Below are 27474 nucleotides of genomic sequence, written 5' to 3' on the forward strand. Positions count from 1 at the left end.
TGCCTCATATCCACAAATATGTAACGTTAACGTTATTAAACGGTAACTGTTAGTCCGTTTAATGTAGCTAAGTAAACCCCTCCAACATCTTCAGCTTGATGAAAAACGTACCCAATTTACGTGAAAAAATACACTAATGTAACTCCTCTTTGTGGCTTCATCATAGACTAACTAGGCTATATGAAACAATTTCACGAGGCTCCAGCACTAGTCAGCGACTAATTAGTTTGTTTTTATAAATGTAATCTAGAAAGAATAAGCAGAATAACTGAGTTTTTCAACAGCCAATGGGATGACATTGCCTGAGCGCTTCATGATGGATGATCTAAAAGCAAACAACCGTGGTCAGGTAAATTTATTTAACATTTTTATTGGATCATTGGTTTTCAGAATACAAGTAAACAAATCCCTTTAACTTATGAAGTATGGTACAGCAGTACAATTGATATTGTTTACAACCCTTGTCTTCCTCAGGCCAAATACAAGCAGGCAAGAGAAGAGCGAAAGATGCTCCTCACCCCTGCACACCAGTACATGATTGACATCCTGGCTGCCAGGCTGTTCTTGACGCCAACAGCAGTAGAGGAATTTATTTTGGATTCTTCATCTGTGAGTTTTCCCATGAGTATCATATAAAGCCCCTTTCCCACTGGAGAAGAACCTGGCCTTTTCTCCAGTGGGAAAGGTTACAATCGGCATTAATTCCTGAGACAAATTACTCTGCAGTAGTCACAGGTGTTTATCGGCTCCAGCTCTGATTGGCAGTGATGGAAACATGACACCCTGGTGGACACATTAATTATCGCCTCTTTTCCATTGATGCTATGTGTCGCTCGTTGAAGTGAATTATTAATAGAGAGGTTTGGACAGTTATTATAATTAGTTAATGTATAAAACATTCAATTAATACTCTCTCCTCAAACAGTAATTTTCCCTCTCTGATCATCATAAAACACACTTTATTCAAACTCGACAGAAACAAAATACGACTCGTCTTGTTATTCTTTTCACTGTTCCAACAGTCCCAACTCTGGTGAGAGATTGAAAGAGGGACTGAATAAGTAACAGAATAAAACAAAAGAAGTAACGACTGTAACATTTTCATTTTAGTGTGTTTTCCCATGTGTTAAATACTTGCATATAGACACAACATTTGGTGGGATAAGGGTATAAGAGAGGTAATTAATCATCCCAGCAGTCACAATCTGGTCTCTGAACAAAATAAATGAGAAAGCCAAGACCCAATGTTGATAAGGGATAATTTTTTCATCTGGCAGAAATCTGGTTCAGTTGTACTTTCTCATTTTACTTTCCAGATAGATCGACTGGATCAAGTTCACATGTTTTGGCTTCACTCTGTCAGAACATCATATGATAGCATGGTCGGTTGAATGGTTTATGATTCTAGCATTGTTGCAAATTGCCTACACATGGCTGTGGGTATTATTATACTAAAAGCAGCACCATTTCAACCAATACACATCATATTGGTGCATTTCAGTCTGCCAGTGGGTCTTTTAGTTACTACTACGACTAGTAACCCATTACTGTTAAAAACAGTGAAAAAACATTTATTTTTTGTTTTCTTGCTCAACAGCTGGATGCTTTTGATAAATTCTTCAGCAAAGGAGGTTGTAAAACAATTTCCTTTGTGTATCAAGAGGCTGAAATCCCAGGAATAGGTAGGCGTAATTGCATTACATGATTGATATTCAATCAGAATCCGTATCAATTACTGTTTTTCATCTCATTAAAAACAATTTGTATTTAATACCATTTCAGAGTGTGGACGCTCATATCGTGGGACCACCAACGGGGAGAAAATACTGAGGCTGTTTTTAGCTGATCTGTCTCAGACATGCCTTACAGGCATTTGCTGCACTTTCAGACGAAGTAAAGTGGACGTTCCTGTGAATCCAGAAAACATACATGAGGTAAGACATGTATGTATATAGTAGTGTGTCTCTGTAATCGTAATATGTTCATTGTTTTGTGTAATGGACACATTTTAACGTTGAATTATTATATTTTAATAGCCAAACAAAATCACTGTTGAATGGGCATGACAGAATTATCATTTATGGTAAAAGATACATTCATTATTTTGTGAGTTTAGCACCCCCAGTGCTGTGACTATTACATAAGTTGAATGCACCTCTCCCTTTTTAGAGGATTATCTAATCAGAATTGATCTTTGTGTGCTAAATTAGTCATATGTAACAGTTAAACATGAATGTATGTTGTCAAGCCTTTAGAAAATATCTTTAAAACAGAAGGCTACCTGAGAGTACAGAAATCCGCCAAGGCTTAACAACTCTATATTAATCTTCCTCATAGAAAAAGTGTTGAAGTTTTTATCATAAATACGGATCTACACTTTGAAAAAACACATTTATAGATCATTGATTGATCGAGATCATGCAAATTCCAATCTTGGGAATAGTGGGGCTTTATAAAAGGATACATTGTGAAAAATGTCAAGTCCATCAGTCCCATGACAACTGAGTTAAGGCCATTTAAATGCATCATGTTGCCGGAGTGCTTGTAAGATTGCTGAAGTTGATGCTATCATGTCTGAGGAGGCAACAGCTGTTAATACTATTTAACGATGGAGCTAATTTTACTCATAAGCTAATCTGCAATTCCTGTATTCATTTTGAAACATTGGCAACTTTTGCAACTAACTTGCATTAGTTAGGTAGATGATTACTGCTGAAGACCATGTAACTAGTACTAAGCTAGATTTTGCTTTTTTGCCTTTTGGTTTGGTGACGCGATGGATGATACTATCTTGATGCTTTGTAGGAAATCTTCTTCTCAATGGTCGATGCCAGAGATGGCCTCCTGAAAGGAATAAGGAATTCCTTCAACTTTGTGCTTCCAGTTATTGACGCAGCTCAAAACTGGGGTGTCTTAAATAACTCTAGACATGGAGAAAATTTAAAAAAGAATTTCAAGTACACCGTAAAACGTTGTATTAGCTCCTTAGATGGTAAGTCATTCTTTTATTGTTGTCAGTAAGTTGTCTGTTACATTATTTTTGATGTTGAGAAGACATTAAAACAGTACCATGTCTGAACCATTTTGTTTGGCAAGTCACACTTTATTGCTTTGAAATTGTCAATTGTTGCATTATCTGTTAACAATGATATTGTTGTAAACAAATGGTGGCATTTAAGGAAATGACATGATCTTTATCTTTGTTGTTTGTGCCCCAGACATCCAGAAGAGCAATGAGAGTGTTGTTCATCTGAACACAGTCACAGATATTGACTTCTCTACGTTGGCCTCTCTTGACGACATGAAAGTTGCCGCTGCTAATTTGGACATGGTGCATAGACTGGAAGAAATTCTGATGCAATGGTATAAGCAAATTGAGAAGGTTGGTAAAATTATGATTTTATTGTTATTACACTAACAGACGGTCACAACACGGTTTCTCCCAGTATCAACAATAAGTACAAAATATAAATGTAAACCGTTAATAACGCTGGACATGGAAGATTTTACATAGTGAATCAATCTATATGTTGAAGTGTTAAAGCATATCACTTCCTAAATGAATCTTGCTGTAGATGCGTTGATTGAATTGCTGCCCTGGAAAGGGAACTTGTAACCATTCTCTGTGTCCATAATCACCAGGTCCTGATAGAAAGTGATCTGTTGAGGAAAGAGGTTGATTCTGCAGGGCCACTGAGTGAGTTAGAACACTGGAAAAATATGTCTTTAAGATTCAACTCCATCATCGATCACATCAAAGGCCCAGAGTTTAAGGCAGTGGTGATGGTGCTCCATATCAGCCGTTCCAAGATTATGAAGGTACGGAGGCTTGCGTGTCAAACTTCTACAAAGTAATACCCTAAAGAAGTTATACAGCAGTTTTACCAGGTTTTTGGTTGATCTGATCAGACTATGGTTTGATGTGTGTATAAATGCAATATGAAGAATTGATGCTGTGTAATATCACAAGATAAATTTCTGTGCAAATTCTGTGGTAAAATGTTATAGTTGCATGAGCTATAGTAATTATCAAAAATCCAATAATCCACAGTGTAAAGATGATCGTTCCAGGTGGATGAGGAATGCAATTTTATTTTCCAAATTTATAACCTTTGGGTTTTTGAAGGATGACGTTCAAAATGTAACTTTTTCCACCATGTACCCATGTACCCATGTACCCCATGTACCCCATGTACCCTTATACCCCATGTACCCCATGTACCCTTGTAGAAGTGGCGGGAGCTGGATGACAGGATAACAGATCGGGCCAATGAGGCAAAAGACAATGTCAAATTCCTCGACACACTGAAGAAAGTCTGTCAACCTCTTTACACCAGTGACCCGGTATGTATAGTCAATCATTTAATATGATGGATTCATACACTAATATGTTGGATAATAATTAATGTAAATGTGTGCTAAAAAAAGATAATAATAATAATTAAAAAAGAGAATGCCCTAAATGTTGTTCAGGGCCTAGTTTGTAAATGCATTTTCCATCAAATTTTAGAAATGTGTGTTATTTTAAAGTGATGTTTACTTTCTACAGTAAAGATAAAAAAAAAAAAACATATAATAGACTGAAATAATTACATAAAGCTGTATAAAATGTATTTAATGCACGGTCACCAATTCCCTGTATCGTGATGCAGCCCATGTGTCTACAGCAGTATGAGAAACTGGATGTTTCTGTTTTTTTATGACATTAACGGAACCTATTTGTTTATTTTTGCTCATTATTTTTGTGCAATATAAAAGAAAAGCATCCTGAGTTTTTGTTGTTATAGCAGAAGGAGGTATTCAATTATAATTAAACGAGAGAATTTCCTCACGCAAAGGTCCGGAACATCACTGTAATGTCTAACGTGCGCTATGATTTAGTCCCATAATTATTGAAGTAGACAACAGCTGTATCAACGTCTGTTATTAGTCAAGAACTGACTGTCAAATTAAATAAAAAAAGTTCAATTGAATAATATCTCAACAATATTTATTGTCAGTTTTCAAATTGAACTGGATGAATTATAAATAATGCATAATCTAATAAAAAATCCAGATACAACAGCGTCTGGGTCCAGATCCGGACCGCGGTCTGCCTCTTAGTGACCCCTGGTCTAGAGGGTGTAGGTTAAACTTTAGATACAGTGACCTCTGGTGGATATCAGGTTTTAATTATAGACACAGCAACTATAGTTGGTTTAAAGACAGCTGTGCTAAAAGCTTATGAGGTAACAGCGAGGTTTTAAGAATACACTTTGGAAAGAAAAACGGTGTATCTTTTATTTTAGAGAGGGTTCAACTCAAGAAGTTAATGACAGTAACCACTGAATCAAGTTCTTGAAACTAATATGTTCCCAAAAAATTGCATGTTCTTTATCCTATTAGGATATATTACTAGTGACCCCTCCACATTACTAAGAGTCAAGAAATGTATCGGCAATATGAAACATTTTGCAAGATGGGACTTTAAGAACATCATGTATTAATGCCAGTTTGTTACATTTTGTAAAGTAATTGTTCATGAGAACATTAATAATAAACATGGATGTGTGATTTCAGGTCACCATGATGAAAAGCGTGCAGAATATCACCAATGCTTTTCGAATGATTTACAGTGTTTCACTATACTACAACACCAGTGAAAAGATATCCGCACTGTTCATAAAAGTAAGTGTACTGTGTGCAGTCTCAGAAAAACATATGTTGTTGTTCAGAAAATCTAATTGTGTTCCTGAAAAACAACTCCAGGTCACAAATCAGATGGTTACAGCATGCAGATCACATATTACTGACAATGGCACATGTCTAATATGGGACCAAGATGCTGAAGAAATCGTCAAGAAAATGCAGGTGATGATGACACTTATTAAAACACATAATGACATCAGCATGTAACTGTTTTCCTAAAGCATTCATCTTTTATCTTTGGCAGGACTGTCTCTGCTTATATGAGGAATATCAGTCTTGCTTCCAGAAGACAAAGAAACAAATAATGGAAAAACCTGGAAAGAGGTCCTTTGAGGTTTCAGAGATGCAGATTTTCTGCAAGTTTGAGAGCTTCTGCAAGCAACTTGAAAAGGTGCAGCCCCACACTATTTCTTATTTGTATTTGAATTGCAGTTTTACCAAAAGGCCTTGCCGAGTAACAATGTGCAATATCTATTGTAGATCACACAAATACTTACAGTGTTCAAGAAGTTTAATTCTCTTGAAAAATCAAATATTGAGGGCATTGAGAATGTGGCCAAACAATTCCGCACTGTATCCATGAAAATAAAAAAGTCGCAGCATGATATGTTGGCTCCAAGGACAGAATTTGAAACCGATTTTACCAAGTTTATGACTCAAATCGGCAACATTGAGGTATGTATCGTTTTCTTCTGTTTATAATCTGTGGTGTAGGAAGCTTCTATTCTGTCCCTGTCTCTTATACATTCAGCATAGTTTCAAATATAGATGGTCATATTTACATTTTGTCTGTTCTTATCTACAGAAACAGCTGCAGGCATTTATGAGGTCTTGCTTCTCAAACATCATCTCATCTCAGCAATCTCTGTCCCTAATACAGCGGTGAGTATAATATAGTGTAACATTGTCCTGTAATTATTTAAGTTGTGGATGATTTGACAATACAACAAAAACAATCTAACACAAGTCTCATGAGTTCCTTTTTTTGCAGTTTTCAGAGGCTGAATATAACTTGTCTTGACACAGAAATTCCCAACCTTCTGAGTCTTATTGTTCAGCATTATGCCTCAGAAGTAGAGTTTGTGAAAAAGGTATCCTATTTTCATGCTTAAGTAGATATTGATAATAAAATATTTCAAAATGTATTGTCAAATATGGACTTTGATGTTTTTGATGAAATGAGCTGATCTGCTTTGGTAAATTTTCTTTGCAGCTCTTTGACAAACAGAAAGACGACCCCCCGTTAGGTAGAAACATGCCTCTAGTGGCTGGAAGGCTTGGTTGGGTCAGGAATCTCTACAGGAAAATAGAGGAACCCATCGCATACATCAAAGTAAGGCTACATGTCTCCCACCAAAACAACTTCAAATACTTTATTATGTATCTGTATTGAATGTATCTGTTCTCATTTACAGAAAAACTCTGAAGTCCTGTGCAGCCCTGAGGGACAGGTTGCGGTCAAAATGTACAACACAACTGCAGCTGCGTTTGTAGAGTATGAGTCTGTTTACCACAGCGCATGGATGGCTGAAGTGTCAAAACTTGATTATGGTTGGTTCTCTAGCTCTGACTTAATATGTTTATACCGTAGATGCACACAATGCCCCTCATTAGTAATATTCATTTAAATTGCTTTCTCTACCATTCTGCTTCCTAACAGTCTTGCATATTACGCTGCTGGTTCGTCACCCTAGCACCGGTAAACTAGTGGTCAACTTTGATCCTAAAGTAACTGAGGTCATTCGGGACGCTAAGTGTTTGTTGAAGATGGGCCTGGAGGTTCCAAAGCAGGCTTTGCGTCTCGTCAAGTCGGAAAGCGAAATAAAAGCCAACCACTTTCGACTACAGGTAAACTATAACACCTTTTCACAGATGGATGGTTACCTTAATATTAAATGACTTTTATGCCTTTTTTGTTTTTGTAGACCATTTTGGCAGATTATGAGTCTACGTGTGAGAACATTCCAGCGGACTTCACCCGCCTGATGGCTTCAAAGATAAAAAATGTAAGCAGTTTGTAAACACAGTCCTTTTAAAATTAGAATATTTAATTATATAAAATATCACATTGATAAAATGTAGCTCATATCATGTTCTCATGAATATAAACAAATGAATCAACTCATGATATGAGTAGACAAACCTTTTAAACACTTGAGCTTTCTGTGAGAAAAGGTATAAACCCACAAACTAAGAATACTAGGTGTGGAACTAGCTTTTTCACAATTGTATTGCTTTGGCTTTTGTGTCCTAGGGAGTTACTATTGCTTAATTTATCAATGCTTTCAGAGTTTCTTTCTTCTTATGTTTTTGGTCGATTAAAAGGTGGAATCTGTGCTTCGCCACGGGGCAGTGCTGCTCACCTGGTCATCCTTCCTCCTGGACAAGTTCTTCCAAAATGTTGACACAGCTTTGTCTGAGCTCAAACATCTTGTGAAGAAGGTATATTACTGAATAGAAGTATTGAGCAAAAAAATCTCTCCTTTTCTGATATGGATATTGCTGTTTTGTAATGCAATGTGTGTATGTATATATAATCACACACACAAACACCCATACATATAAAGATACATTTTTCTGTATTTATTTCCAGGTGCAGGATATCTGTAAGATACACATTGACGATGTCCTGACAGACATGTCACAGACTGTGCTGATGGAGCTCCCTGAAAGTCATGCGTCTTCAGTGCAGCAATTGATTGATTGCAATGAGGTATGTACGAGGGCTCTAACTACAATTATTTTCATATTCTCTCGATCGATCGATCAGTTGTTTGGTCTATGAAATGAAGAATGGTGTTCAGTGTCTTGTTCTGTCCACAACTCAAAGATGTTCAACTTTTCTGTTTTGCTTTACTCTCACCATCAGTTTTCAGCTGAATAAGCTCTAACAATGTAGACACAGTTAGCAACTAGCTTGGGAACATGGTGGAGCATTAAGCAATAAAAATAATCCAGATATTTCCCTCAGAAGTTGATACAGACCAAAACAGGAGAGTGACTGATGGCCTTACCTTCATCAGAGTGCTAGAAATACAACTCCAAATGAATGACAATGGTGCTATGTAACTACTGTATGTGTAAATAGGAAATGTATGTGTTTGCTATCAAGTTAGCCATATTATTTTAGAAGGTGATGATATATTATATTATGTTATATGTTGTGTTGTTTCTGCTGCCCCCAAGTGGTGTAAAAGGAAGGATTAGTTGTTTTTTAAAGGGCTTTTTCATAGAAATTGGTTCACCAATCCACTCATTACATCTTTTTTTTAGGACCAATGTAAGAAGTGGGCAACGACATTGGACTCCAAATGTAGTCATGTTAAAGAAGCCGTAAAGGAGCTGTATAACGTGTTCAGTCCCATTCATAAATCAGAAGGCACCAAGAAGGCTGCAGAGAAACTATTTTCAGGTGCTCTTAACTCACAGTTTTAAGTGTTGCACACAAGTGGATATAATATACACGTATTTTTAAGTAACAGTCATACAGTAGCTAAAATTCAAATATATGTGTGTACGTGTATATTTTGTATTACTCCCTTTGAACATTTTAGGATGGAGGACATTCCCAGGAGAGAGCCAGAAGCCCCCTAATGAGGATGAGGGAATGAATTCAGAATGTCCAGACAGAGATAAATCTATCAAATTTGAAAAGGTATTTTTTTCACATTTCATTTTTTAATATTGCTCTTTTATACAGTATACCAAGAAATATGTTAATACTTCAACTAAAAATTTTAATTTTAGGAGTTTAAGAAGCTTTATGAATACTTCAGTGAAAGGTTATTTGACGCACTGGTGAAAACAACAAAGCTGACTCTGGAGACCCTGAAAAGGAGAATTTGTGGCACTACGTAAGTATGTCCGCATTATTCAGTATGTAAAAATAGGCCAATATCGAAGATAAACTACATTATCCCTTTTCAGATCGACATCAATATGTGGGAAATTTAGTACTTACAAGAAGTCAGTGTCTGAGACTAACATCGTCTCGCTAGTAACAAGCGAAGTCCACCTGGTTATACCCAAAGTGGTGAGTTTCTATTGGTTACTGATTCCACTTCATACTAGTTATCTTTTAAGAGCGATAGATAATCTACAATCCCTTGCCAATATTGTTAAAGAGAAAATATTGTTTCTCTGTCTGATATTTGTTGTCATCAGGTAATGATTCCCACTGTAGATGAGATCCAACAGGCCATAAATCGACTAATTGACTTGGTGTTGGAAATCAGCAAGGGCATCACATGGCAGCAGGACTTCAGTCCCGATGATGCAAAGAACCGTAAGCCGTTATCAGCATGCACATAGATGAAAGACAAGTAGGCAGAAATGACATACTGTTAAATCAGAAATATAATGAAAATATGTGGATCTTAAATAAATACCAAATCATCCTCTCAAATTTAAGACAAAGTCTATAAAGTTAGTTTAAGGGAAATACATTTTTAATTTGTAGATTTCTTTGTTTTATGAATAGGTAAAATGTATAATTTAATCTTTTTTTAAATCTGACAGTTCAGTGAATAATAGATCAGTTTTCTGACAGGGCCATTATCATTCAAAGTTGTGTACCAGTGTTCATTTTGGCAGCTATTTTAGATTTAGTCTTAGACCTGTGTCCTGTCCAAATTTCCTTTTTTATAAATCATCAGATTATACTGAATATTTTATAGTTTATCAAGTCCAATCAAACCAATAATTCTGTCATTTTAGTCAAACTTATTTCACAAAAGAGTTAATCTTTATCATTATGTGACAATATGACTTTTTTTACATTCTATACTTTGACTTTTCTTCATCATATGACATCATACTTAATTGATTTTTTCATAGACTATACTGACATTTAATTGATTTTTATTGATATGATACCATAACTTTACTGTGTTACTTTATTTTTGAAGATACTCAACTTAATTTAAACGTCATAGTACAGCATGTCGAAAACAGTCATATGTCATTCAATTAAAAGTCATTATAATTAAAAGTCATAGTATAGTATGTCGAAAAATATCTATTTTTTTTAGCATGTCGAAAAAACATAAAAAGATGATGGAAAAATGATGGAAAAATATATTTTTAGCAAACGTTTCATACATTACCTTTCACCAAAGTTCAAGGCTTATTGGTCAAATACTGCTTGTACAAGAATATGTAGTGAAATGCTTGACCTCAAATTCCACCTCAAATTGCACCATAAAAGTCAAAGTATAGAATGTAAAAAAAGTCATATTGTATGTCGAAACATCATAAAAATGCAAAGTATAGCGTCTAAAACGAATAAAATATTAGAGTATGTCGAAAAGACGTCAACAAGTCAGATAAATGTCGAAAAAATATATTTATAGCATGTTTTGTAGTTACTTTATTTTTAAAGTTACTTTTAAGTTACTATATTCTAAGTTACTTTTTTAAAAGTAACTTTTTAGTTACTTTTAAAAAAGTTACCTTTTAAGTTACTTTTAAAAAAGTTACTTTTTTAGTTACTTTGTAAAATAAGTTACTTTTTTAGTTACTTTGTAAAATAAGTTACTTTTTTAGTTACTTTGTAAAATAAGTTACATTTTTAGTTACTTTGTAAAATAAGTTACTTTGTTAGTTACTTTGTAAAATAAGTTACTTTTTTAGTTACTTTGTAAAATAAGTTACTTTTTTAGTTACTTTGTAAAATAAGTTACTTTGTTAGTTACTTTGTAAAATAAGTTACTTTTTTAGTTACTTTGTAAAATAAGTTACTTTTTTAGTTACTTTGTAAAATAAGTTACTTTTTTAGTTACTTTGTAAAATAAGTTACTTTTTTAGTTACTTTATTTTGAAAGTTACTTTTTTGAAGTTACTATATTCTAAAAGTTACTTTTCATTTACTTTTAAAAGTTACTTTTTTTAGTTACTTTTTTTAGTTACTTTATTTTTGAAGATACTCAACTTAATTTAAACAAGTCATAGTACAGCATGTCGAAAACAGTCATATGTCATTCAACCAGGAGAGACTTCATTATAATTAAAAGTCATAGTATAGTATGTCGAAAAATATATATATTTTTTAGCATGTCGAAAAAACATAAAAAGATGATGGAAAAATATATATATTTTTAGCAAACGTTTCATACATTACCTTTCACCAAAGTTCAAGGCTTATTGGTCAAATACTGGTTGTACAAGAATATGTAGTGAAATGCTTGACCTCAAATTCCTTTAATTGCACCATAAAAGTCAAAGTATAGAATGTAAAAAAAGTCATATTGTATGTCGAAACATCATAAAAATGCAAAGTATAGCGCCTAAAACGAATAAAATATTAGAGTATGTCGAAAAGACGTCAACAAGACAGATAAATGTCGAAAAAATATATTTATAGCATGTTTTGTAGTTACTTTATTTTTAAAGTTACTTTTAAGTTACTTTTTAGTTACTTTAAAAAAGTTACTTTTTAGTTACTTTTAAAAAAGTTACTTTTTTAGTTACTTTGTAAAATAAGTTACTTTTTTAGTTACTTTGTAAAATAAGTTACTTTATTAGTTACTTTGTAAAATAAGTTACTTTTTGAGTTACTTTGTAAAATAAGTTACTTTTTTAGTTACTTTGTAAAACAAGTTACTTTTTGAGTTACTTTGTAAAATAAGTTACTTTTTTAGTTACTTTGTAAAATAAGTTACTTTTTTAGTTACTTTGTAAAATAAGTTACTTTTTTAGTTACTTTATTTTTAAAGTTACTTTTTTGAAGTTACTATATTCTAAAAGTTACTTTTCATTTACTTTTAAAAGTTACTTTTTTTAGTTACTTTATTTTTGAAGATACTCAACTTAATTTAAACAAGTCATAGTACAGCATGTCGAAAACAGTCATATGTCATTCAACCAGGAGAGACTTCATTATAATTAAAAGTCATAGTATAGTATGTCGAAAAATATCTATTTTTTTTAGCATGTCGAAAAAACATAAAAAGATGATGGAAAAATGATGGAAAAATATATATATTTTTAGCAAACGTTTCATACATTACCTTTCACCAAAGTTCAAGGCTTATTGGTCAAATACTGCTTGTACAAGAATATGTAGTGAAATGCTTGACCTCAAATTCCTTTAATTGCACCATAAAAGTCAAAGTATAGAATGTAAAAAAAGTCATATTGTATGTCGAAACATCATAAAAATGCAAAGTATAGCGCCTAAAACGAATAAAATATTAGAGTATGTCGAAAAGACGTCAACAAGTCAGATAAATGTCGAAAAAATATATTTATAGCATGTTTTGTAGTTACTTTATTTTTAAAGTTACTTTTTAGTTACTATATTCTAAGTTACTTTTTAAAAAGTTACTTTTTAGTTACTTTTTAAAAAGTAACCCTTTAAGTTACTTTTAAAAAAGTTACTTTTTTAGTTACTTTGTAAAATAAGTTACTTTTTTAGTTACTTTGTAAAATAAGTTACATTTTTAGTTACTTTGTAAAATAAGTTACTTTGTTAGTTACTTTGTAAAATAAGTTACTTTTTTAGTTACTTTGTAAAATAAGTTACTTTTTTAGTTACTTTGTAAAATAAGTTACTTTTTTAGTTACTTTGTAAAATAAGTTACTTTTTTAGTTACGTTGTAAAATAAGTTACTTTTTTAGTTACTTTGTAAAATAAGTTACTTTTTTAGTTACTTTATTTTTAAAGTTACTTTTTGAAGTTACTTTATTTTTAAAGTTACTTTTTTGAAGTTACTATATTCTAAAAGTTACTTTTCATTTACTTTTAAAAGTTACTTTTTTTAGTTACTTTATTTTTGAAGATACTCAACTTAATTTAAACAAGTCATAGTACAGCATGTCGAAAACAGTCATATGTCATTCAACCAGGAGAGACTTCATTATAATTAAAAGTCATAGTATAGTATGTCGAAAAATATCTATTTTTTTTAGCATGTCGAAAAAACATAAAAAGATGATGGAAAAATGATGGAAAAATATATATATTTTTAGCAAACGTTTCATACATTACCTTTCACCAAAGTTCAAGGCTTATTGGTCAAATACTGCTTGTACAAGAATATGTAGTGAAATGCTTGACCTCAAATTCCTTTAATTGCACCATAAAAGTCAAAGTATAGAATGTAAAAAAAGTCATATTGTATGTCGAAACATCATAAAAATGCAAAGTATAGCGCCTAAAACGAATAAAATATTAGAGTATGTCGAAAAGACGTCAACAAGTCAGATAAATGTCGAAAAAATATATTTATAGCATGTTTTGTAGTTACTTTATTTTTAAAGTTACTTTTTAGTAACTATATTCTAAGTTACTTTTTAAAGTTACTTTTTAGTTACTTTTAAAAAAGTAACCCTTTAAGTTACTTTTAAAAAAGTTACTTTTTTAGTTACTTTGTAAAATAAGTTACTTTTTTAGTTACTTTGTAAAATAAGTTACATTTTTAGTTACTTTGTAAAATAAGTTACTTTGTTAGTTACTTTGTAAAATAAGTTACTTTTTTAGTTACTTTGTAAAATAAGTTACTTTTTTAGTTACTTTGTAAAATAAGTTACTTTTTTAGTTACTTTATTTTTAAAGTTACTTTTTTGAAGTTACTATATTCTAAAAGTTACTTTTCATTTACTTTTAAAAGTTACTTTTTTTAGTTACTTTATTTTTGAATAAGTTACTTTTTTGATGAAAAACACAGATGATGATTCGTGATTAAGAATGCAGCTTTGCAGTTACTCTGAATTCTTCTGACTGTGCTCTTTTGTGATGCTCGGTTCTGTCGCACCCACCCGGCCCATTATGAGAGCCAATCGGTACTGCCCAGCAATTAGAAAATATGCCAATCAACCCACAAACCCGACCTGCAAATTGCAACTTTATGCATTATTGTAGCACAATTGTCTGAGGGCTAAGATAAGAAGGACAGAGATAGACTGAGCGTGATGATGCAGCACAATGTGTGTGTGTGTTTATATATATATATATATGTTTGTTTGTGTGTGTGTTTGTGTGTGAGTGTTTGTGTTTAAGACAGAGAGAGAGGGGAGAAGGTGAAAGATGACGAAAATATAAAATAATGTTTTTATTTTTTAAACTTCGATTTAGCCTGATCTTTTTTCATCAAAGATATTGCATGTCTGATAATGTCACATCAGTGTTTAATGACATCGTCGGCGTCTCCTCTTAGTCATGGTAAAAAAAGGTTGTGAACGAACATATTTTGTCACAGTATTCCTTAACAAAATGAACATTGTTGTGTACAACCCTTTTGAATTTGATGTTTGTGATCTCACAGGCGCGGAAAAAGAGAATTTCTATCACAGAGTTGTTGAACAAAAGGACATCAAAAAGATTGCGATCATTCTGAGATCAGCAGTCAGCTCCCAGAAAGAACAAGCATCTAAAGCTCTAAATCAGTTCGATAAATTCAGTGTGATCTGGGATCAAGAGAGGAACCGCAAAGTCAAGGTTTGTTTTTCTTAGAACATAAAATTCTTGTTTTCACCTTTGACAGTAAATATAGTGTATGTTTTCTGATAATAATACCATAATGCTAATAATACCATCATGTGTATCATCATTTTTTTAAGGAATTCATGGACAGCAATCCATCCTTGATCCAGATCAATTCTGAAATCCAGCACTATGACTCAATTGAACAAGAAATTGATGATGTCAAACCTATCATTGTTTTGGGCTCCATTGAATTGTCAACAGGTAAGGTAACCGTAATATGTTCTAGACAGCAACTAGATGAACTCACATTTCTCTGGCCTCTACACTACATTTTTTACAAAGTGTGCTGCTGGGTCAAATTCCACTACAGAATGGAGAGAGATAGTTAAAGCTTTACAGCACACAGACAGAAAAAGGAGCTGAAGCTGTCGAGTTTGCAGTTCGAAGGAACATGGTTGTCATTAAATGTCATCCAATCCAACAATTAGACATGTCACTCAAAACCAAAAAGTTATACCCTCTTTGTTATAGGAAACATTCGATTTTATAGCAAAACCTTTTAATTGGTTATGTCATCACTTGTAGGTTGTGCCTGGTTTTAGAATTGTGTGTGTTACAGGGGAGGAATGCAAATATTGCACTGTAAATTGTGTTTCCTGTATACAGAGCCATTAAAGATGTCCTTGAAAGATGAGACCATAGCCTGGAAGGAACTGTTGTGCAAATACCTGAGGGAGAAGTACAGGAAGAAAATGATCGACACCAGCATACATACTAGAAAATATCTTGCACAACTGTCTAATCCTGTGGCTAATCTGGAAGATGTGCGTCGTGCCATGGCGGCCCTGTCCAAACTTCGGGATGCTGAAATACAAACTGACATGACATTGATTTCCATTGAGGTATAAATAGCAATATTTTTTTTTAAGGATATACAGTAGCTAAAGTCTCATTACTGCAACGCTTATATGACCTTGTACAGACAAAAAAAAAAAAGAAGTGCTCCAAAAAAAACAAAGAAAAACGCATAAGGGCTGCATTGTTTAGGTTGTCTGGCTACAACTACTGGTGAGAGGATGAAATGTGATCCAGGAAGTCAAGTAAAAGACTTACCAGACACCAAAACTCCACACAGCAGTTTCTGATACAACTCTGGAAAGTTCTTTTGACAAACGGCACTTTGTTTTTGTACTTTTTTTTTTTAACCAAATGGCATCCACAGAAAGAAATTGAACTTTTGTAAAGTTTCCAGACTTGGATTACGGGCAAAACTTGGTGAAAACTTGTGTTAGTAAAGAAAGAAAGAAAGGTAATGACAAGGGCAACTGGCACTCTGTAAGACAAGAAATACACAATGAACTGAGTACATTTTTGGCTTTGCATGATCTATGAGGAATTATCAGTGAAAAGTATCAGAGACTATTTGTGGAGATTGTGATTTCCATCAGCATCAAATTTATGGTTCTCGTGCTCGATCTTAATTTGTGTGGTCATACTATCTGTCATTATCTATTTTCAGTCATACATTGTTTTTCCTTTATAAGTTAGCCTTGCAGTTTTGATTTATGTAGCTGTCAAATATCCATCATATGTTGATGTTATATTTTACAGGAAGCGTATGAAATTTTGACTAGATATGAAGCAACGGTGACCAAAAGAGAAGCAGAGGGGATTCACAATCTGAGAAATTTCTTCACAAAGCTTCAGTCTAAAGCTGTAAGTATAATCACTTTATTCATACTTTGATATTTTAGAATGAGTTCTTCTCTAACTCTAAAGATTTTGTTTTTTATTCCTGACTTTCCCAGACATCAGTGCAAGATGAGCTTGTTCGTATGCAGCCCAAGTTCAAACAAAACCTTCTGGAGTGTGTTACCATTTTCCAAAATGATGTTGGCACTTTTATGGAAAAATATGATTCAGTAAGTAATCTGTTAAACTTTAAGTCTTGTCAGTATTAGTACGTTTTTTATCGATTCATTTCAATTACTCAGTTCATACGGTCTTGTTTTTAGGAAGGCCCCATGGCTGATGGAATAGCTCCCCAAGAAGCCAGCCGCAGACTCCAGACCTGTCAAGTAACACCGTCAAAATTATTTTATACCATTCTATATACTGGTCAATGATGCATGAAAAGCATTTAAACAAATAGAAAAGACTTTTCAATCGAGGTCAAGATTGAGTGAAATAGTAAAATCTGTGTAATGTCTCTAGATCCTCCACTTTAAAACAGACCATGTTAAGACCAAGTCACTTAGATGTAAAAAAGAAAAATGTCTAATTTAACATGAGATAGAGAGATTTAACAAGTGAGATAGAGAAAGCACCCAATAAGGGCTACAAATAACAGTATTTTGTACCAAAGACTACTTACTTACTCTGTCTACCAGCTGCGTACTGTACCCCACCTCCAAGAGCAGCCATTTTGAAAGTGTATTTATAACTTAGCTTGTTTGATACAGTGGATGAAGTGTTGTCTTTGAACTTTATGAAGTTCAGTGTATCAACTCATAAGACCCCAAACCAAGGACTTCAATGCTAAAGTATCAGAGGTGATGAGTGAGAAGTTTGTTTTAAGGGTTTATTCTGCTAAATAAAATACAAAACTATATCAGCATCCTGGTTTTCCGAGATTAAAATTGTATTAAACTTTTTTTGAATTTTTTTTTCAGGTTAAATTTGAAGAACTGTGGAGAAATTTCACCACATATACTGCTGGGGAGCAGCTTCTTGGCTTGCCAATCTCAGATTATGACTGTCTACACAAGAAAAAGTGGGTTACCACTCTACAATAGCTTACCCTACATTACCAGAACAATGACAATTCTTTGTGGTATTTTATAATGTATTTAGACTAATAGATATACAATTTCCTATGATTACCTTAGAAAAGAGCTTGACCTGCTACAGAAACTCTACAGCCTATATGATGCAGTGATGAGTAAGATCAGCGGGTACTATGGCATTCTATGGACACATGTGGATATTGAGAAGATCAATGCAGAACTTTTGGAATTTCAGAACAGGTAATCCAAGTATTTATGTTAAACCTTAAATATACAACCAATTTACTATGCATTTACTATGTCATTTCTTTATTTTTTACATGTTGGAGAACATGTTTTCTTTTAGGTAGGCATGTGCCATTATGAAAACTTCATTGTACATAATACAATCATCTGGCCCAGAATAATACAAGTAGTGTATCTTTAATTGCTGTAAATAGATGAAAGTGTTTTTAAATATATGTAGTGGAAACGAAAACTTTGTTTGTATATTTTTTCAGACATGTACATCAATGATTATCCCTCTGTCTAGGTGCCGAAAGCTACCCAAAGGACTGAAGAACTGGCAGGCCTTCCAAGACCTGAAGAAGACGATTGATGATTTCAGTGAGTCATGCCCTCTGATGGAGATGATGGCACAGAAGTCTGTGATGAAGAGACACTGGGACAGGGTCACAGACCTGACTGGGCACCCATTTGAAGTGGAGTCCAATACCTTTAAACTGCAGAATGTCATGGAAGCACCTCTGTTGAAGTACAAGGACGATATCGAGGTTCGTTGGCAGTTTGGATACTGTGGTTGCAACCTGCCCTAATCTCAAATTGCAATATTTGTATTTTATTATGTTCTTCACACTCCTAAGCTTGGCTTTTTGCATTTGTAGGACATCTGCATTTCAGCTGTGAAGGAGAAGGATATTGAGGCCAAGTTGTCACAAGTGAAAGAAGTGTGGTCCAGCCAGAACCTGAGCTTGATGACATTCAAGGACAGAGGTGAACTGATGCTGAAAGGGGCAGACACATCAGAGATCCTAACCATCCTGGAGGATAGTCTGATGGTGCTGGGATCATTGTTCAGCAACAGGTACAACAGAGCAAACTCTGACTAGAAATAAGATTTCAACATGTTGACCAAAATCAGTATTTAACACCAAGTAGGAAAAAGATTGAGGCCATGAAAAGAAAAGACTAAAACTGATGATTCAGAAAGGGAAATAAAGAATTGATGCATATACATTTGGTTCTATTTATTCAAGGTGTCTTTTCAGTTATAGTGTCCATACAATGTCTTGTGCTGTCGTAAGAAACTCGTGTCCTTGTCTGCCTTTTATAGGTACAGTGCCTACTACAAAGCAGAGATCCAGGACTGGTTGTCAAACCTTTCAACATCATCCGATGTCATCGAACAGTGGATTGTTGTGCAAAACCTGTGGATCTATTTGGAGGCTGTGTTTGTTGGGGGTGACATAGCAAAAGACCTGCCACAGGTATAGTTAATATGTTGTATCTTTATATATCGAAAATTACAACGGTGAGCTCTTCCTTAGTAAAATACAAAAATACTTCATATTTCCCAATGTAGGAATCAAAGCGTTTTCAGAACATTGACAAGTCCTGGATTACGATCATGCAGCGAGCCCAAAAAGTCCCAAATGTGGTGGAGTGTTGTGTGGGCGATTCAACTCTGGGAGAGCTCCTACCAGATCTTCAGAAACAGCTGGAATTTTGTCAAAAATCTCTTACAGGGTAAAACTTTTTGGAGTTCCTTACTTTTTGTTAGAAACATCAGTGGGGTTAAAAACATCTGACTGAAAACGCTTCTATGTAGTGCTAACTTGTTGGTTAGCCTCAAATCTTGCAAATGCCTTGCTACAGTTGATTGAGGCGATGTGTTAACTGGAGATGATGTGATCTGACAGGTACCTTGAGAAAAAGAGGCTCCTCTTCCCACGGCTCTTCTTTGTGTCTGATCCGGCCCTTTTGGAAATCCTTGGACAAGCCAGTGATTCTCACACAATTCAGGTTAGAACATTGATTGTCACTTTAAAAAATATATGGAAAAATAATCAGAGTACCTCTGCCAAGGAGGTTGTGTTTCTGGTCCCACTCATATTCTCATGATTTCTCAAACTTGTGTGGTAAAAAAAATATAGGAAGACTAATTTGAGCTGCAATAATTTTTTCAGTCACATCTTCTCGGAGTGTTTGACAATGTTAACGAGGTGGAGTTTCATGCAACTGAGTACGACAAGATTTTGGCTGTTATTTCACAAGAGGGAGAGAAACTACTGGTATGTAATGTTACTCTTAAAAAGCACGTTGTTGTGTCATATAGCATCGTGTGTACATGTGTCATGTGTTTTGTTTGTGAATTATGAATCTATAAAACGACTTGTAATGCAGTGTAGGAGAGAAAATATGGGGGGAACTAAAGTACCTTAAAATTGTACTTGAGTAAATGCACTTTGTTGTGTGTTTGTGGTTTCAGCTGGACAGTCCTGTCATGGCACAGGGACCAGTGGAGCTCTGGCTCGGGACGCTGTTGTCACAACAGCAGGCTTCATTGCACTCTGTCATCAAAGCTTCAGATCTGGAGATCAACGATGAAGAGTTCGATCTTCTCCTTTTCCTCGACAACTTCCAAGCACAGGTCAGAAGGCAGCTGTGAAAATGTTGAATACATTGACAGTTGTCATGCTAGTGGCACACAAATATCTTTGTATTAGATAACAGGCCAACACAAGGCTTGTTCAGGGTATAATTATGAAAGATGTTTTCCATTGAGTCTGACAGAATGATCCAAGTGTAACAAATTAGAATCATGGCAAGAACTCTTTACCTTCTGACCGTAGCTTGTTGTAGATGCTTCCACAACAGAAGATTTAAACACTGTACTCACTAAGGTGTTACTAGAAAATCCTCAATACACATTTTAGGAAAGGCTCATTCGTATTCACATCGAACTACTACATGGTGGTCACCTAAAAACCTTTTTTTAGGTGACCACAATTTTTTTGTATTCTTGGATTTACTTTGTGTGAAAAGTTTGTAAAAATAACAAACCAAAGAGGTATAAAGAAAGACTGGCGACATCGATAGTTATTTAGTTGTTTTCAAGTACAGGATGGCACTGCATCTAATCTATATTTCTTTTCCTGCGTTCTTTGCTTTTAATCTTTTAGATTGGCTTGCTGGGAATCCAGATGCTTTGGACAAGAGATGCAGAAGAGGCACTAAAAAATGCTGAAGATGACCGGGAGATCATGCCTCTTACCAAGAAGAGATTCCTGAATCTACTCAAGGCACTCATTAAACAAACCACCAATGACCTGAGTAAATTTGACAGAGTCAAATATGAGACGCTCGTCACAATCCATGTGCACCAGAGTGATGTATTTAATGACCTAGTAGGTTCTCTAAAAAATCATACTTGTCATGGATCCTATTATATTATTAACTGGCTGTTATTGTCATTTATGTAACACATTTAGATTAATATCTTTCTTTGTCCTCAGGTAAAAAAGCGTATCAAATCTATCAGTGACTTTGAATGGCTGAAGCAGAGCAGATTTTACTTCAAAGATGACCTGGATAAGGTCGTTGTGTCAATCACTAATGTGGACTTCATTTATCAGAATGAGTTCCTAGGCTGCACCGACCGCCTGGTCATCACCCCTCTGACTGACAGGCAAGAGAAGATGAATTTGATTGGGTTATTTAATCATCGAATTCACTTTTGAAATCGGGTTCCATTTCAAAGTTAAATCGGAGAACTGCGTTTTATCAACAGGTGTTATATCACACTGGCCCAGGCTCTGGGTATGAGCATGGGAGGAGCCCCCGCAGGGCCAGCCGGCACTGGTAAGACTGAAACCACTAAAGACATGGGTCGTTGCCTCGGCAAGTATGTGGTGGTGTTCAACTGCTCGGATCAGATGGACTTCAGAGGACTTGGCAGGATATACAAAGGTATCCCGGGCAAAACATCAAGCAGTGTGATGTATAACTTCACATGATTTCTCATGATGTATTCTTTTTCAGGCCTTGCTCAGTCAGGGTCCTGGGGCTGCTTTGATGAGTTCAACAGAATCGACCTGCCAGTGCTTTCTGTTGCTGCTCAGCAGATCTCCATTGTTCTGATTGCACGCAAAAAACACAAAAGCACTTTTTTCTTTACTGATGGAGACTGTGTAAATCTGAATCCAGAGTTCGGCCTATTTATCACTGTGGTAGGATACACAAATACACAGGAAGCTCATAAGAAACTATACACTGTATATGCACAAATGCTGATAATCGGTAACTTGTCGTCTTTCCATGTTTAGAACCCTGGATATGCAGGTCGTCAGGAACTTCCTGAAAACCTAAAAGTGCAATTCAGGACAGTTTCAATGATGGTACCTGACCGGCAGGTGGGCAGCGGCTGCTTAAGCTAGAAAGCAATATTTTTCCGAGTCTTGACACACGTTCACTTCTCCGGTGTTTTCTTTGACAGATCATCATGAGAGTCAAACTAGCCAGTTGTGGATTCAATGAGAATGTCATCTTAGCCCAGAAATTCTTCGTCCTCTATAAATTGTGTGAAGAACAACTTACAAAACAGGTGAGAAGCATTTGGCCTGTGCTTAATTACTATGTTTGTATGATTATTGACCTACTGACACAAAGCCTTTTCTTTTTGTCAGGTTCACTATGACTTTGGCCTGAGGAACATTCTGTCCGTGTTAAGAACACTCGGGGCCAATAAGAGAGCACGGCCTGATGACTCAGAGTCCAGCATTGTCATGAGAGTGCTGCGAGACATGAATCTTTCTAAATTAGTATGACAGGAACTCAGTGTTCTCTACCTTGCATAATTTAATATCTCTTGGAGGCATATTACTGTGTCAGCAGTGACTGTATATGTGAATCTTTCTGTGTCTTTCAGGTGGATGAGGATGAGCCCCTATTCCTCAGCCTAATCAATGACTTATTCCCTGGTATCCAGCTGGATGGGAGCACATATGGTGAACTTCAAGCTGCTGTGGCCCATCAAGTTGAGCTTGCTGGTATTGTCAACCACCCACCATGGAACCTCAAACTGGTTCAGGTACCTCAAAACCTCCTCGTCCGGATGTTAAAGTCACTACAAGGAACTTTCCTTTTGATTTGATTTTGGCGGTCCCAGTGGACGAAAATGGTCGAGTTTCCGAGAACCAGATTTAGAAAGCTTCTCATTTTATTGCAGCAGGCGTCTTTACAGTCTGCTAGGCGCAGTCCTTGTTCTGGTTCTCCCAGGAGGTGTTAGGTTCAAGGAACCTCTAGACCAGGGGTCGGGAACCTTTTTGACTCAGAGAGCCATGAAAGCAAAATATTTGGAAATTTATTTCAGTGAGAGCCATATAATATATTTTAAGACTGAATTCAACTAAATGTGAGTATAATAAGCCTCTGAATTTATTGTTTTTAATAATGTTGTTGTAATACTCACAATTAATGCGACTTCTGCGACTTCTGCCGCTTTACATTCGACCGTTTCATCGATGCAATTTTGTCATTGCAAATTAAGCACACCGCAGAACCTGCTCTCTCCACAAAGGCAAATTCTTCAGTCCATTCGTCCTGAAATGTACGATACTCCTCATCCTTTTTTCTTTTCGCCATCTTCTTCGTCGAAGGGTTAGCTTTGAGCTAACAACCGAGAACACTGAGTCAAAAGGGGGCGTTTACCTGTTTACCCAGCAACGGCCAACGTCAGCTATTATCATCCAATAAAAATAATGGACAATTGCTCCTGCAGCCAACTGCAGCCCTGAACAGGACATGAGCAGTGGAAAATCGATGGATGGATTAAAACAAGTGATAATATTTTATGTTTTATCTGAAAAGCCGAAATCTGCGAGCCAGATGCAATCATCAAAAGAGCCACACCTGGCTCGCGAGCCATAGGTTCCCGACCCCTGCTCTAGACTGTGGGGAAACTGCATGTAATCCAGCCTCTTGCACAAAGAGAACCGGTTTCAATTATAAACAAAGCATTTAATACATCTCATGCTTTACAGTTACACCGAATATGACCTGCTCACCCCAAAAAGCGTTACCACCCACCCAGTGGTACAGGAGCAAGAGGCCGGAATTTCTTTCTCTCCCGCCTTACATAGTTCAAAAAACATCCCATAATGTCCGTAGTTCCTATTGGCTAAATCCAGCTGGCTCCTCCTCCTCGCAGGACCCTCGCACGGGTATGACCTGTAATTGCCTGTCTAGAAATCTATCTGTCCCTTACTCCCAACATACTATTCTTTACAGTTTAAAACATTCAATGACTGTCTTTTATGGCTTAACACTTCTATGGTAAACATTCTATATAAAGATAAGGATTTGCAACTTTTGGCAAAAACCTTCGCAAGTTTCACAAGCATAGAGCTAAAGGTGCTACAAATTCTACTAAGATACACTTCTAACTACAAATCACTTGTAACTACGAATTCTAAAACACTTCTACAATTATGAATCTTCTAATTATGTATTCCAAGACACTTCTAATTATGATTTCTTATTTATGAATCATTAAACACTTCTATTATAATTTCTTAAAACATAGTTCTAAACCCAAATTTCCTACACAGGGTAAAGCTGGGTCTGTCCGCGGTGGGCTGGTCGCTTCCGGAAGCCCAGAAGGAGTTTCTGGTGAACCTGCAGGATTTAGTCTGATTTATCGCAGAATCCGACTCAGTGGCACTGATGACAAGTATTGAGAATAACTATAGAAGACAGTCTTCTCGCTAAATATCTCATTTACTTATGTTGTCCATATAGAGTCATCAGTATTTAATTGAGACTGATTTAAAACCAGTTAAAAGTTCCTCACAGTAACTTTAAGCTCCTTTTGTGTTTTGTGTGTTATAAAGTTATTGTTTGGATTATACGTCACTGATATGATAATGCTACTTTCACTATCAGCTTTATGAGACTTCAAGAGTGCGCCATGGCCTGATGACTTTGGGCCCGAGTGGATCTGGGAAGACCACAGTCATCAACCTGCTCATGCGAGCTATGAGTGAATGTGGAGCCCCACACAGGGAGATGCGCATGAACCCCAAAGCAATCACTGCACCACAGATGTTCGGTCGTCTTGATGCAGCCACCAATGATTGGACTGACGGGATCTTCTCCACTCTGTGGAGGAGGACACTTAAAGCCAAGAAAGGTTTGTAACACAAAGTTAAGTGCACATTCAAACTGATACTTCTCAATTTATGTCACAAATTGCCTTTATATTAAAAAAAAGATTGCACCACACAAAACACAATATTGTAGAAGATCACAAAGTAAGATCAATACAATTTAGTGGTTTTGCTTTAGCAGCACACATGACGTGATGTATGCTTACACCTAAAAATGTTGGTCACACCACCTAAACACGGTCTGTCCTTGAGACAGAACTACAGAATGAGTAAATGAAAATGTGGAAGGGATATTTTGAGAATTTAAGGATTGAATTATGATGGTTTGAAGAGTTTTTCCATTTCAGGGGAGTTCATATGGATTGTGCTTGATGGCCCTGTGGACGCCATATGGATTGAGAACCTCAACTCTGTGCTTGATGATAACAAAACACTGACCCTGGCTAATGGTGACCGCATCACCATGTCTCCATCCTGCAAGCTGGTGTTTGAGGTGCACAACATGGATAATGCCTCCCCTGCTACTGTGTCTCGGGTGGGTATGGTCTTCATGAGCTCCTCAGCTCTTAGCTGGCAACCCATACTTCAGGTACAGTTTTATGAAATAATCAAAGAATAAAGTTTTTACAGAAAATAAACTGCTTCTTTCACAATGAAGTGCTTAGTTAGAACATGGACTTTGTGTTGTAGGGATGGGCTCGCAAGCGCAGTGCAAACGAGGCAGAAAGCATTATGGCTTTATACAAAAAGATATTTGAGGATGCTTACTTGTATATGAAGCAGAATCTTAAACCCAAAATGGAGCTTCTGGAATGCAACTACATAATGCAGGTATGTATGCAGAAAAATGCTGAAGACAAACAAATTAAATGATGGCTCTAACCTTGTTTCATGAAACACTGAATTATCTGAATATGATCCACCCTCAGTCAGTGAATCTGATGGAGGGCCTTATCCCAACCAAGGAGGCAGGGGGCTTAACCGGTAGCAAACACCTTGAACGCCTCTTTGTCTTCTGTCTGATGTGGAGCCTGGGAGCCCTTTTGGAGTTGGAGGATAGAGACAAATTACAGGAGTACGTCAGAGCTCATGGCAGTGGCATTGATGTGCCTCAATCCCAGCCAGGAGAGACTATATTTGAGTACATGGTCAACCCAAACGGTACAGTCATATTATACAATAAATGCCACCACTTTGCTGTCTTGATCTAGCTTTACAGTCAGTGTTTGAAGGACTGTTTTATCCTGGGTCTGCGACTTTATGTTTGGCAACTTATGTTTCAGGTGAATGGTGTCATTGGAATAACCATGTGGGGGAGTATGTCTATCCTACTGATCATGTGCCAGACTACGCCTCCATTCTTGTGCCAAATGTGGATAACACAAGAACTTCTTTCTTGCTGGAGACTATTGCCAAACAACGCAAGGTGATCTAGTCTCTTTTAAACTAACAGAAGTATTTTTACTTATAAAATGTATTTACTGTTTTTGCTTTACGGTATGTCTGAAAGATGAATATTGTAATTGTATAGGCCGTACTGCTTATTGGTGAACAAGGGACAGCTAAGACTGTGATGATAAAAGGCTACACAAAAAAATACGATCCTGAGACGGACCTGTCGAAGTCCCTAAACTTCTCATCTGCAACGGAACCCCTGATGTTTCAGGTAGAATATTTATTATGTTCTCTTCGCATGGCTTTGTACACTTCTCAATCGTTTTTGGTTTCTGAGAGTTCTTTTTTTTTTTCATTACAGCGAACAGTGGAAAGCTACATTGAGAAAAGGATTGGCAGCACCTATGGACCCCCAGGGGGATGCAATTTGACAGTCTTCATTGATGATATCAACATGCCCATTGTCAATGAATGGGGAGATCAGGTGTTTGTATAGCAGTTTTTTTTAAATATATATATATATTAATTAATTCATGTTCAGTCTGAGTAACTATTGTATGTGACTATCCAACTAGATTACCAATGAGATAGTACGCCAGATGATGGAAATGAGCGGCATGTACAACCTGGACAAACCAGGAGACTTTAGCACAATAATGGACGTACAGATTGTGGCTGCCATGATTCATCCTGGTGGTGGCAGAAACGACATCCCACAAAGACTGAAGAGACAGTTCACAGTCCTAAACTGTACCCTGCCAGCCAACACATCCATTGATAAGATCTTTGGTAACTGTCTCTAAAATGATTCATTTTTCGTCTTACTTTTGGATGTACGAAACATTTCAATTGTTTTTTCATGTTCTTTCTCTGCAGGTGTAATCGGCTGTGGATATTTCCATACATGCAGGAAGTTCAAGCTTGAGATTTCAGCTATGGTGAAGCGTCTTGTGTCTGCTGGGAGGATTGTATGGCAGTGGACAAAGGTAATCACTTCAAAGATTATGTGACATTG

General features: G+C 35.8%; 1 protein-coding gene across 1 annotated transcript in view; it reads left to right on the plus strand.

Annotated features, from left to right (window-relative positions):
• Positions 1-259: 259 nt before the first annotated feature.
• LOC142956420 (dynein axonemal heavy chain 8-like) overlaps positions 260-27474 on the plus strand; it is a 39051-nt gene continuing 11836 nt past the window's right edge. The window contains exons 1-57 of the mRNA XM_076098013.1: positions 260-349; positions 475-609; positions 1598-1682; positions 1783-1934; positions 2806-2992; positions 3219-3382; positions 3643-3819; positions 4231-4344; positions 5560-5667; positions 5749-5850; positions 5933-6079; positions 6169-6363; positions 6494-6570; positions 6680-6779; positions 6902-7021; positions 7104-7239; positions 7349-7536; positions 7614-7694; positions 8014-8130; positions 8282-8401; positions 8962-9100; positions 9243-9343; positions 9436-9542; positions 9616-9721; positions 9853-9973; positions 14952-15124; positions 15247-15373; positions 15779-16014; positions 16724-16828; positions 16921-17034; positions 17128-17190; positions 17785-17885; positions 18001-18138; positions 18431-18671; positions 18783-18982; positions 19232-19385; positions 19481-19644; positions 19818-19920; positions 20085-20189; positions 20387-20548; positions 21081-21305; positions 21414-21586; positions 21689-21867; positions 21940-22127; positions 22224-22310; positions 22394-22501; positions 22584-22718; positions 22826-22987; positions 24841-25087; positions 25412-25653; positions 25755-25895; positions 25994-26225; positions 26348-26490; positions 26596-26730; positions 26821-26943; positions 27035-27248; positions 27336-27445. Coding sequence (XP_075954128.1) covers positions 293-349; positions 475-609; positions 1598-1682; positions 1783-1934; positions 2806-2992; positions 3219-3382; positions 3643-3819; positions 4231-4344; positions 5560-5667; positions 5749-5850; positions 5933-6079; positions 6169-6363; positions 6494-6570; positions 6680-6779; positions 6902-7021; positions 7104-7239; positions 7349-7536; positions 7614-7694; positions 8014-8130; positions 8282-8401; positions 8962-9100; positions 9243-9343; positions 9436-9542; positions 9616-9721; positions 9853-9973; positions 14952-15124; positions 15247-15373; positions 15779-16014; positions 16724-16828; positions 16921-17034; positions 17128-17190; positions 17785-17885; positions 18001-18138; positions 18431-18671; positions 18783-18982; positions 19232-19385; positions 19481-19644; positions 19818-19920; positions 20085-20189; positions 20387-20548; positions 21081-21305; positions 21414-21586; positions 21689-21867; positions 21940-22127; positions 22224-22310; positions 22394-22501; positions 22584-22718; positions 22826-22987; positions 24841-25087; positions 25412-25653; positions 25755-25895; positions 25994-26225; positions 26348-26490; positions 26596-26730; positions 26821-26943; positions 27035-27248; positions 27336-27445 — 8166 coding nt within the window. The 5' untranslated portion in view covers positions 260-292. The remainder of the gene's footprint in view (positions 350-474; positions 610-1597; positions 1683-1782; positions 1935-2805; positions 2993-3218; positions 3383-3642; positions 3820-4230; positions 4345-5559; positions 5668-5748; positions 5851-5932; positions 6080-6168; positions 6364-6493; positions 6571-6679; positions 6780-6901; positions 7022-7103; positions 7240-7348; positions 7537-7613; positions 7695-8013; positions 8131-8281; positions 8402-8961; positions 9101-9242; positions 9344-9435; positions 9543-9615; positions 9722-9852; positions 9974-14951; positions 15125-15246; positions 15374-15778; positions 16015-16723; positions 16829-16920; positions 17035-17127; positions 17191-17784; positions 17886-18000; positions 18139-18430; positions 18672-18782; positions 18983-19231; positions 19386-19480; positions 19645-19817; positions 19921-20084; positions 20190-20386; positions 20549-21080; positions 21306-21413; positions 21587-21688; positions 21868-21939; positions 22128-22223; positions 22311-22393; positions 22502-22583; positions 22719-22825; positions 22988-24840; positions 25088-25411; positions 25654-25754; positions 25896-25993; positions 26226-26347; positions 26491-26595; positions 26731-26820; positions 26944-27034; positions 27249-27335; positions 27446-27474) is intronic.

The sequence above is a fragment of the Anarhichas minor genome, unplaced genomic scaffold (assembly GCF_050575085.1).
Source record: "Anarhichas minor isolate MPS153535 unplaced genomic scaffold, ASM5057508v1 ptg000024l, whole genome shotgun sequence".
NCBI lineage: Eukaryota > Metazoa > Chordata > Actinopteri > Perciformes > Anarhichadidae > Anarhichas > Anarhichas minor.